The 12,964-nt window shown below is 40.5% G+C and overlaps 1 protein-coding gene across 1 annotated transcript; it reads right to left on the reverse strand.

Annotated features, from left to right (window-relative positions):
• Positions 1 to 85: 85 nt before the first annotated feature.
• Positions 86 to 12,908, reverse strand: LOC146516974 (uncharacterized protein C4orf54 homolog). The gene is made up of 2 exons (XM_085162703.1): positions 8,515 to 12,908; positions 86 to 4,237 (listed from the first exon to the last, which is right to left on the reverse strand). The coding sequence occupies exon 1, from the start codon at positions 12,823 to 12,825 to the stop codon at positions 8,542 to 8,544; it is 4,284 nt and encodes a 1,427-aa protein (XP_085018829.1). The 5' UTR covers positions 12,826 to 12,908; the 3' UTR covers positions 86 to 4,237; positions 8,515 to 8,541.
• Positions 12,909 to 12,964: the final 56 nt, after the last annotated feature.

Below are 12,964 nucleotides of genomic sequence, written 5' to 3' on the forward strand. Positions count from 1 at the left end.
AGCTGTTTTGAAAGTGGCAGTAAATGCATTTCATTCAAACACAAGGAGGCCTTAAGATGATTAAAATGGACACACACATGTTCAGTAGCTTGTATTTTGAATTTATTGCAAACATATGTAGGCTTGTCAGTCTACATAACAGTCACTAATCATGTTCTTATACTTTCCAAGTTGTAAGTGCAAACACAGCACTCACTTCTCTTTTCAAGGTATCTCTCAGCTGTCGTCCTGACCTCTTCCTGTTTCTGGGGCAGCCTCGCAACACAGTTGACATCATGCATAGAAAAGGCTGTGGGTAATACACAGCTGTATCTCATTAGAGGACATTTCATTGAAATATGTGCCCCTTTTCTTTAACCGTTCACACAGTCTTTGCACTTATCTCGAACCACCGTCACCTCACCGTGTCCCTCTTGTTTAATACAAAATCAAGCACTGATGCAATCACTTTCTTACATTAATCCTCAAAATCAGCAGGTGTTGTATTTGTTTGTTGTTTGACAAACATTTTCAAGAAAGTTTTCAAAGAAATTACATTATCTCTACGTTACAGTGCAATATTGGGCAAAATTCACCTGAAAACATGAAAAATGTTATTTTCAAATGAAATCAGATTTTAACAAAATTAAACAAATCTACATTGTGCTGCTACCACCAGTGTTTACAGCCATTCATTGCTGACAATGTTGATGACAGGTGCATTAAGTACATTATTATTATTCACAGATAAAAATCATACATGGTGTTCATAAAATGCATGGGAGAAATTATGCTTTACATTCATAACAACATTAGAATAGCTGGTTTACTGGAGCCTGCAATTTGTAATATATTACTTATTTAAATTTCACAGGGTTTAAAAATGATATGTTAATGTGATAAAAATAAAATCATCTAGACTTAGGAAAATATCACCTTGGACACCTGGGGAAACACATAAAAGTTCATAACTGGGAGGCAGTGTTATCGTTTTTGTACTTCAAAATAAAAAATGTGTCATTTATTTATTTAAAAATGTTTTTTTTTTATCTCTTAGGTCATTTCTGCCATTTTGTACAAATTTTAAATAAATAAATGTCCAGTAGCATCAGTTGCTTTATTTGCACTGCTCTCATTTTACAATGGAGTAAACTGATTTCATTCAATAGCAAACCTACAATTTTAAAGGAAGTGTTATTAGTTACAGTTACATATCTCAGTTACATTTACTTCAAAATGAATTAAATTTGGCAACATTAACATGCTTCAAAGAGCAGCTCGTGCACATGAATCTGTTATAATGAAATCAATTCATAAGAATAAAAGTTGCAAAAATTGCATTTTACATTAAGGTACATAGACTGTCCAGCATGTCCAGATACCTTTAATCTGTGTAACTAGGAAACGTGATAAAAATAGCAAACTACATGTTGCAGTATTACTACATGTATGCTTGTATAACTGAGTAAAATCAAGCACAATGACACATGATGCCCCTGCATATTCAAATGGAAACAGGTAAGAAAAAAGAAAAAAGTATTCAAATAAAAATATTTGAATATATTTGCTCAGTGATTTAGATTTAAACTGGCATTTCTCCGTATGCTATGCAAAAACACTCAAACCAAACACATGACCAGTCTATGCTCACGTCTGCAGCAAAGTAACATAACTCCTCGTTGTACTCACATAATGCTCAAATGCCACACATAACTCACAGGCACAAACACAGACACACATCAGCTCCCATCTCAGTACACAAAAGTGTAAACTGAACCAAAGCAAATAGAGGAAGTCATCCTCTAAATGTCCCAGCTGGCTCTGACGCATTAGGCCCAACGCTACTTAGTTACCCAAGTAAACTAATAAACCAGAGTCCCAGCTTTGTTTCATCTGACATACACACATAGTGTATTACTTTTCTCCTGAGCATGCTTTAAAAATATAAATGCAGACCACTTCATACAATATATCAGTTATGCAGCAGGTTTGAGCATCATTTCGTGAGTCATGACAGGACGGTTATATAGACTTCAAGACAAGCATGGGCATGGACTGCTCAAAAACATGGAAATGCTGCTGCTGTGCCTGTATGTTGTAACAAAATATGTTGGTGAGTTGTAACACAGCACATAGTAATGCCAGCCGATTATTCTTTAACATATATTTAGTAGGGAATTCTTTACAATATATTTATTTTAAATCCAACAATAAATGATTTCCTTTTTTGACTGAACTTACTGTAAAAGAATAAAAATATATACAGATAGTGAAGTCTTAATCTGTCGTGTTTATTTTTAATTAAGTGCAGACAAATGGTCCCTGTGCAAAATGTGGATCATATGATGTACAGCAAAAATGTTTTGTTTAAAACCAAGACTATGCAACTTCCACTGAACAGCAACCACTGTGGCACAAACATCAAATGGAGGAAAGCAGTACTTTAACGAAAGATACCATCATCATTACACCCATCTGGCTATTTTTCTTGGTTAAATAAGATTACATACCTAAACTTTTAAGTGTGAAAATGAATAATATGTGATACAGAATTGACTTGCTTGGTATCTATGTTATCTTGTTTATTATTTTACTGGAGCCCATACATTCATTTTCTGTGGCTGATCTTGGTGACAGCAGGCTAAACAAAGTTGCCCATATGTCTTTCTCCCTAGCCACATCCTATGTAATCCCTCCAGGGTATTCTGACTGTGCTGTGATCTCTTTCCAGTTGGATCTGTCTGGAATACCTCCAGAGAAATCAGATGTCTGAAGAGCAGAGTCTCTTTCAAATGTCTCATATCACCCTCTCTTTGCATCACCCTGCGAATGAAACTTGTTTCAGATGCTTGCATCTACAACTTCATTCTTCCAATGACTAATGGGTAGGGTTAGAAAGCAGATCCACCGGTAAGTCGAGAAGTTTGATGCCAGGCTCAGCTTTCACTTCAGCGCTTCCACTCCACTCTGCATTACTGCTGATGTGGTACTAATATCTGCTATCAACCTCTCTGTCCATCCTCTCATGGATGAATTCACTTGGAGCATTAATTCACTCAGAATTCCAAAAAAGATCTGTGTACTGTGGTCTTGGGATCTTCTACATGTTACCTGGCTACTAAGGATCCCAGTGTCCACAGGAAGTCAGAGCCTTTGCTGTGGCTAGAAGTTGCTCAGTGTCCACTGAGCATGGTTGACCTCTTTAAAATGGCCCTGATCCACTACCAGGATGGATCTAAAGTTAGAAGCTTTAACGCAAAATGATGTAAACTTTATGTAGGAAGTTGAGCAATGTGATACCCCAAAAATAAATAAAAATGGGACCCACCACTTGCTACCTGCACTGTCCCCAACATTCACATGACATTCAGGATTGTCAGTCAAATAAGCCCTACAATGCCCCGGACCTGAGTAAGACATCCTCTGTCCTACCGAGCAACTGATGTGTGCAGATGAAAACAGCAAATGCAAAGCACCTCTTTTGATACCTGCTGATACACCAGAATCTCATATTTGTCTCTAAAGTAGCTACAAGACCGCAATGCCTAGCTGTTGTCATACGCTTAGACTAAGTGTGACCAAGCATCAACTGCAGCAGACAACCAACATGTGCTCTTGTCAGGTACATCTTTACTTCTTGTTTTACTTTTCTGATAAAACCATAGGGACCTGTGACATCCTTACACAGTAGTGTTAATGAATTGCACACACACTCAGTAAGGTCAGGTACAGTATAATGATCACAAGAGGTTATAGAAAACAAATCTTGGGTATGCGGACTTTAATAAAATTGAATTTTATTTTGCACATATTAAACCTTTTTTAGGTTAAATATGTTTTTTCAAAAGTTACATAGTCTTGCTTAAAATACTTGGTGACAGTAAAATATCAGTAAACCAGTTGCTTTTGGCCAGTAATGAATAACACTGAGCAGGAAGCAAAGACTTGCCTTTTTTCCTTTTGAATAAGCATGCTGCAGGGCACAAACAGCATTTCAACAGATCTAGACAGCAGCTGAATGGAAAGTATTATAAGCCTATTCACATCAGAACTTCAGCAGGACAGCGTGGCAAAAATGTTGAGTTGACCCTATGTAGCACTGCAGTGCGTATACAGTAATGTCTGCTGCAAGTTTAAACAACACAGAACTGGGGGCAGATGATGGTGGTGGAGGTTGTCCTGGGAGTAGATCACGGGGTGGGTGACAGGTGAAAACTGAACTTACAGTGACTGAAGGCAGAATCCTCAGCAGAAACATCTAAAGGTGATAAAGAAGACAAAACATGGCTGTTAAAGTCAGATGGATGCAATGAAAACAAGTTGAAAACATAAAGGAGAAAAGTTACTGTGTGGTGCAGAGCTACTTTCACCAGCCACTGAAACGCATTTACTCTTCAGATTTCCTCAACCTTAGCCAGCTGATCAGATTCAGCCAAATCACTGCTGAGGGCACGCTACTAGATTTGTTTACATAGAAGGACAGCAGTGCCCTCCACCTCCCTCTCCCCATTTAGGAATAGGCAGAGGGGGAGGGGGCTATAAAAAGTTGACCCCATCAGAGTCCAGCAGAATCGCCTCCAAGCTGGAGCTGCAACAGCATCTGATCTCTCCGAGCAGCTGTCCTCTCCCTGCATCAGCACAACAAATACTTTGCATTGCCTGACCTTTTCCTCCTGCATCACTATCCCAGCAATCCCCCCCCAACACACACATACACACACACATGTCCCTCTGCCCCACCGACACCAGTTACACACACACGTACGCAGACACACATGCACACGCCCTGGTTTCCCTTCACACAACTACTCAACCCCGTGCTAGGCCTCTGCCTGACACGCACCCAGCTGACATGAATCCCTCATGCTCATGGGGATGTATTATTGCTCTGACACATTAGCTGAGAATGGACTGTGGTTAGTTGTAAATGTGTTTATCTAATACAAAAGAAAGAATATGACACTAAAAAGATTTCTTTTTAGAATTTTGCATTTATATTTGGTTTGTTTTGCTGGTGTTTTTTTTTTATGCCCTTCTTAATTGTTCATTTGCAGAACTGCTGTTGATGTTTGTCAACTCAGATTATTGCCTTGGTAACCTGTCAACCTGTGTTCATATAAACATCTGCTGATAAAACAAGCATAGCACAAACATAACACATTGTGGGCCACACACACCCCAATTTGATGCTGAGAGGACCAATACAGTAAACAGAAATGTTTTATTAGTTAGCAGACAAAAGTGTAATTTTATTTATTTATTTGTTTGTTTGATGTTTGTGTGGGCCTACTATAAAAATAAACCAAACAAACAAAAAAGACACCCCGATAAAATGTTACAGTATATAGGCATTTCTGTGTTATCGATTGGAATTTATTTTTAATATATGTAATTTAATGGTTTATCTTTTAGGCTGCTTACCTTTGGTACTGTTGGACAATAAGAAGACTGTAAAATAAATGAAAATGAAAAATGAAAAAATGCAGTTAAAAATCCAAACTTTCTGGCCTTCTTCTGCTTTTACTTTTTCCAAAGCCATCCAGTGAGCCAGATTTAACCTTTTGACAAGCTGTTTATACGTTACTGCAAAACCTCTGTTGTAGAGCTCTTTAGGATTTTCTTAAAAAGTGTCAATCAACCAAATAAAAAATAAAAAAAATGCTTCCTGGATTTACATCACTTTGATCTTACTTACTATTGTTAACCTTTTCTGATTATATTAAAATGCATGTATTCAGTTTTAATTCATAGCTACAAAAGCATCATTAGTAATTAGTAAGTTCCAATGGTTAAAATTTAGATCAGTATTTAGGTCCATGGTTCAACTGTACAAAGTCATAGCTGGTGTTACAGGTCAAAATGTATGCAGTTTAAAATGGCCTGAGAAGTAAGGTTGGAATGTAAGTTAGACACAAAACAGTGTGAAATATAATATAATATAATATTATTATTCTATTACTGTAAAACTTTTGAAGTGAAAACTTTAAAACCAGTGCAAATAAAACTTAAACTATTTGTAAGAAAAATATGCTGCAGTACCATTTACCACCACAGAGATCTCTTTTTTAAATTTGATTTCCGCAGTACTGTAAACTCAGGTTTTTGTTTATTATATAAAATTATTTAAAATTATTTCCTGATTTGCGTAAGCTTTACATTTAAACTACACAGTCAATTATTCTGTAAAATTAGTGATCAGATTATTTTAGCCCTCTGAACCCACTGCTTGTCTTACTTGCTTAAAATAAATTAACATTATATTGGCTACATTGTGTCCACTTTCACTGCACAATAAACATATTGCACCTAGGAGTTAATTATTTTGCAATCTGTGAACTGATTATTTCTCAAGATATTTGTTGGATTTGTGAAATGTCACAAGCAAGGATCGAACACACTAATAAACTGTAAAGTTATACAAGTAATTAAAACATTTATAACGGATTAAGAATAACTTGATGTGAGGTGTCACTAACTGGAATAGTTTCCTGTGACACTTTCCAACCCTGAGAATAAACCATGTAAACAAAGTCGTCTCACACTATCAAAATAGCCCGACGATGTGTAATGCAGAGAAAAGCTCTGGGCCATGGCTGAAAATCCAATCTCACTGCAAGTCCAGCCGAGCTCAGTGGAGTCGGGTTACCTGTCATGAAGCTGCTGCGTTTCTATTAACATGTCACTGTTATAGCATCCAAGCTGGACTGCTGCTTTGACCACATTTATGGCACAAAATAATGAAAAAACACGAGTTGGTGAGGTCATCTGAATGTAACACACGAGCAGCCTCAGAATGTGAATCTCTATAAGTCTTGGTACAGACTTCAGGAGATTCCTTGAAAGTAACAGCATTAAATTCTGTTGAGATTTTATGTACTGAATTTGGCTACCACATTTGTAAAGAGGCACTTGCAAAATGTGCAGCCCTTTAAAAATGTATTATTCACATGCAATAAAAACAACAAAACACAAATATTTTAGCTATCTGTCAAAACCTTGCTTAAGACTAAAAATTACTGAATTCACTGAACAGAATTAATGTTTTTATATCCAGATTCGAGCACACTGTCTTTTGGTGTCTGAATAATAATAAAAAAAAATAGTAATGTACTTTTTAATGTGTATTTTTTCAGCTTTTTTGTAAAACAGCACCTTTGAAAAATCATAATTAAACAACAATAATTCGATTTGAGCATTAAAGTTATCATTTTATATAAAGACCTTAAATACGCTGGCAGATTAACCACTAACGGTAACCTAAGAAAGATCTTGGTGATTATCCTAACCCTCTATTTAATGTAGCTGTTGCATAAACCTTATATTATTTGGTGGTGGTGTAATTAGGTTAAGCGCTGCAGATATAGCCAATTATAACCAGAACAAATTGGTTCACAATGATATCTTTATTAGTTTGAAATAAGTGAAGAGGCACCTTAAAACTGAAAAGTTTGTTTTAAATACGTGCTTATTTTGAATATGATGCCAGTAACATGCTTCTGAAATGTTGGTTCAGGGCATATCTCTCACTGTCTTCTATGGTATCTTCTTTTAACAGGTGCTTAAAAAGTGCTGAAAGCAATTTCTGCAGTTTTGAAAGCCAAACTTTTCCCCATTCTTGCTTGTTACAAAATTCCATCTACGGTTTTTGGCCTCAATTAGTTTCTAAATATGTGCACAGCCTGGTTTACAATTATTAATGAAATAAACAAAGACTATCCGTATGACAGCATATGTTGCTTGAAGATCTGTATGTATCAGTTAGCATTAATTGGGCCTTTATAGGTGCCAAAGCCAACTCCTCACCCAACCTCTGTCACCACCAATACCATCAAGAATATCTGTTGTTTAACTGTGTCCTGTCAACACTTTAGATGATTAAAACCCTCTTACTAATTAGGCAATTTAATTTGGAGGTAATTTTATTTTAGCCTTTGTACAGCTTTTCCAGTCTTTTGCCCCTGCCCAAATCCAAGGTGGGGCTTTGTACATCAAAAGGCACTATAGATGAGCAATGCATGTATATCAAAAAGTATTATAGATCATCATCAGGACAAATCTTAATGAGAATTTGCCTGAAAAGCTAGATTTATGTGCTGAGTGTGCTGAGCAATTATTTTTCCATATGTCAGAAAAAAAATAGTTCTGCAGAAATTTCAAATCCCATTGTTTTTGCTTTTTATCTCTCTTTAAAAAAAAAATTAACTAAGATTTCAGATTGGGAAAATATTTTGCTTTTTGTTTGTGTGTGTGTTTTCTGTTTTTAAATGCTATTTGTTTAAATGCACTATTATTCCTTCCACCCTTTGTGTCTAATCAGAAATTGACTGCAAATATACATTATGACATCACACACAGGAGATTTTGAGCAGTCATATTGATATTAAGATTCTGAGCAAGACTTACAAAAAAATAAATGATTTTTATCTGCTTCCAACAGAATAGATTCAAAATGTAAGAGCGGTTGGAGTGAGGTGAAATCAGGTAAATACTGAGTCATACAAGTTGCCAGTCTGAATGAGCAGGTGAAAAACTTACATCACTTATGACGAGACGTTGTCTTGGTCACCGATGCTCCACTACGAAGCTCATCGTTGTGCCATCGAAGGAGGGAGGGGCAATGATTCTTGGACCTTGCTGCGTTGTGATGCTGATAACTGGCTTTCTCTCTGAGCTCCCGCCACTTCCCCTGGTGGTCAAAAGTCCCAAACTCACAGGTAACTGCAGCTGCGCCTGGGAAGTTTCTCCTGTTGCGCTGTAATATGCACTCTCTGTGCCTGCTGTCTTATTTTCTGGCTGGGGACTAATATTCTTTTTGATATTTTCTCCACCTGCATCTTCAGAATGACATGGGGACTGTGGCAATACCGTCTGGGCTGCTAAAGTGGGTGAGGAGATGAAGCCTGGGTAGATCATGTAGGTGGGGGCATATCCTCCTGGGTTAAGTGCCAGGGGAGACACAGAAAGAGGCACCGGGGTTACAGGTGCCGCAGGTGAATGAGGCATGGGTACATCCACGTACTGACCTGTTTCAGGGTCAAACAGTCTCTTAGAGGTCGCTTTAATGGGAGTGTCAACCAAGTAATAATGTCCAGTTGTGGGGTCCACAAGCATCTTGCGCTGGGTTTGTTGCGCTGGCTCTCCAGTAGAAGGTGTAGGCGACACATTTGGAAGGTAGGGAGAGAAACAGAGCACCCGCTGCTGTTTCTGAGGCCCGGTTGCTGCTGTTGAGTGATGGTAGATGCTCGTGCCTGGGTACTCCATGATTAACGGAGACGTTTTCTGCTCAGGTGCCTTGGGGTCAGCTGCATTGACTTTACTGTTATTTGAATTGCCCTCCTTCGAATCGTGTTCTGGGTTTGAAAGTTTGATTTCATTTGTGTAGGCCATCCCTGGTATGGTTAAATAGTTCTCAGAGTCCGAGCAGCCCTGTGTAACAGAAGGATTAGTGGGGCTGATTTTGACCTTTCCATTCTCCACCTGGCAATGTCTTGGCTCCTCTATTTTCACAGACAGTGGAGCCGCTGGAGTTTTGGAGCTTTTCACAGTTGGTGGCAGTGGAACCGCAGAGCTGCTGTCTGAGTTAACACTGACGCAAGCCTTGCTGCCAAAATGGAGGACGCTTTTGTTAGTAAATGTTTTGCTTTGTTGTGTTTTAAAAGCATCACTGTCATATGGAACATGGATGATGTTGAGGGCTCTTTTGTCTTCATGCAGCCTCCCTATTTTTGACTGAGGAGTCCATGTGCTTGCCGCCTCGGGCACCTCTGCTCCCTGCTCCTCCCTGGCAATAAGCGACAGCACATGGCTGCCTGTGATGGGGCGTGGAGCCTGACTCTTGCGCTTCCACTCATTTTTGTCAAAAAAATAAAGCTGCTCCATCGTTTTGACAGCAGCTTTTATTTTCTCCACTGCATCCTGTTTTGGAGCTGCCGCCTCATTTCTCCTTTCCACCATCTCACCTGCAAACTTCTCCTGCCTCTGTTTCACCAGTTGAGTTGTTTGAATGTCTGATTGGTCAGGGCAACCCTGTTTGGTTATGACGAGTGGTGCCCTGTTAGCCACAGAAGCAGAAGGTACACTTTCACTCTGCGGATTTTCAGATGTCGCTGCTTGTTTCTGTGCTGCAGTTTTCTCTGACTTGACATTTGTTTTAACAGAGTTGCATTTGATTACAATAGGAGACGGTAATAAATGTTTAACATGCTCTGTTTTTGCCTTTTCCCCGGGTTTATCAGCTGCTGTGGAATATTTACTGCCACTATTATTCAAGGAAACAAAGCGATATGAGCTTTTTACCAACTTGCGTACATCCCTTACGTGATATATTGGTGTTTGAAGCTTGCATTTGGTGTCTCTTATGTCTCTAACAGTGAAATTTGGAACCCTGTCGGCTGCTGACAAAATGGGGACTCTGGTATCATCTGCTGTCCTGAACGTGTTGACATTGTAACTTATTTTAGGGGTTAGGAGATTGGCAATATTCAGTGTGCAGCCTTTATTTTCTTTCACGCTTCTCAGACATATTTTTATCTCGGGTTTCTTCCCTCCCTTCCCATTTTCTTCTCTGTTTCCGTTATGACTCGCTTTCAGCTCCTTTTCACTTTTCTGTGAAGCAGCAGGTGTGACAGAGTCAGGTGCGTGTCTTAGTAAATCTGAAAAGTTCCTATCCTTTGAGTGTAGCTGGCAACTTGGAACAAAAAGAAGTTTTGACAGCATGCTGCTGGTGTCTAATCCTTCCTTTGCTGCAGTCTGTGTGCCGCTTACAGATGGAGGTTCGACCTGTTTTACAGGTTCTGGATCATCTTCTTTTAATGAATTAGATGAAGTGCTTTGACTGTGGATGGTTGAATCCTTTTGGAGTTCATCCTGTCCCTTGTCTGAATCATCTGGTGCTTTGCTGCCTTTTGTTTCCTCTCCATCACCACAGGAACTCTGTCTGCCAACCTCCGGACACTGATCATCAGCAGAATTTACAGTGAATCCTGAGCCCGATTCTGATGTTTGCCTTTGTAGGCCTCGTCCCGGACTCCTTTCTCTCATCACCTCTGGATCTTTTATCTGAAAACAGGGGGATGTGTCACAGATTTCACCCCTCTCCATTTTGCGCTCCTGCTCAAATTGCATCTTTTTGGAAATCACATTTTTCAAAAGACTTGATGCAAAAATTGCCCTTTTGTGAGTATCTCCTAGGTTATCTGTGTGATGATACTGCATCTCATACCCAGACCTGGCCAGCACAGCCCCGGTAGCCCCATTGGGTCGTGCCTTTTTGGGGCATTTTGAATCGGCTGTTTCATGTGATTCAACATTACAGCGGAAATTCAACGTGACACCGCGCTGCACTGGCTGAACGTAATCTTTCACTTGGATCTTTTTGCTGGAAGATGATGCTTGCTGTGAAGTTATTCTTTTATTTAGCGCGCATGTTTTGTTTTGCGGGGTTTTCGTGCCGGTAACAGACTTACCATGCTTCTTACTTTCCACGTTCTTATTCATTTCCAGCGTTGCCCTGGAAGTCTTGTGCGCAATTACGCTGCGCTCTCTGCCTCGCGTTATGTTTCCATAATTCCAGTCTACATAAGCCGACCACTTATTGAGGCCGTATTCCGAGACAGAAGATTCACTAGAGGTGCTAAGATTAATAGCATCGAAGTACGGACATGCCAGGCTCCGGAAAGACTTGGCGGTTAAATTACGCACCTCTTTATCAGCGTCATCCAGCTCACTGATCGAGCTGGACGCTCCGCTGGAATACTCATTAATATCTTTCCGTCTCAGTTTGGTTGCAAGGTGCTGACGGCCCGGAGCAGGGATGAAATATGGGGCTCTGTCGCACAGGGGCCCCGCGCTGGCGCCAGGGCTCACAAAAGAGAAATTGCTCTTGTCTCCACAGTGTTTCTTGTACCCAGAGAAGTTGTTGTCAAATACATTAACTGGGTCGTTAACTGCTCTAGAGGAAGTTTTTATCGACAGGTGGATTTTCCCCTCACTAAGGTCTTCACTTGGATTTTTACACACGCTTTCGTCCGAGCTGGCGCATTTGTCCGAATCACAAAGATCGCTCTCCTCCTGCTCAGTGCTGACAACTGTTCCACCGAGAATTGACTGCACTTTCGCCTGGCCCCTGCCCTCTAGTATTAGAGTGCCCTCCTGAGTATCATCGCTTTCAAAAGAGGCGTAATCCACAAAGGAATAGACCAGGTTGTCGTCTTCAAACTCCCAACAGGTCCCGCGGCCTAAGTCGTAATCTACGTCGTGGTCGAGCTCGGTTAGCTGGATTTCGTGCGTGGTGATATAGTGGGACTCGTCCTCCACGGTGTCGGAGCCGCAGTGGTCGGACAGCAAGGCGCTGGCGCCGTCATCGGACTCCGTCTTGCTGTTCAGATACATGTCTGTGTACCGGAGCTCATCACTTTCACTGCACACATTGTCGCTGCAGTCACTCGGGTCGAGCTCGGCCTGGCGCTGATTCTCATTCCCGGAGTCCTGATCAGTGTTGGGAAGTTTGGTCAGAGTTTCCGACCGGGGCTCATCCGATCCGAGCCCTGGGACGGTGTCCTGCTTGTCCTTGCTCGAAATGATTTTACTCTTTCGTTCCTGCTCCCCCTGATTTGAACTGTCGCTTTTGATAACAGACAGCTGGTTCCCTACACCTGTGAAAGTCACTTTAACCGTTTTGGGACAGTCAGGTTTTACGTCCAGATCCACATAATTGGACTCGTCGCTGTTAGTCTCGGTGGCGTGGTCCTTACCGCCGGTCTTGTCCTTATCCTTGTCATCTGTGAGCAGCTTCCTGTGAAGTCCGGTGTCATCTTGGTAAGTGAGAGTTTTCTCCGCTGCTTCCATTTAGTCCGGTCTTACCGTCAGGTGGTCCTCGTTTACGATGTTATCCTGACACAGGACGGAAAACTCTGCAGGCTGGAGGGACGGAGGGGGACAGAGAGCCAAGAGAGAGAGAGAGAGAGGGGGGGGGGGGGGAGTAGGA

Source organism: Neolamprologus multifasciatus, chromosome 6, assembly GCF_963576455.1.
Source record: "Neolamprologus multifasciatus chromosome 6, fNeoMul1.2, whole genome shotgun sequence".
Taxonomy (NCBI): Eukaryota; Metazoa; Chordata; class Actinopteri; order Cichliformes; family Cichlidae; genus Neolamprologus; species Neolamprologus multifasciatus.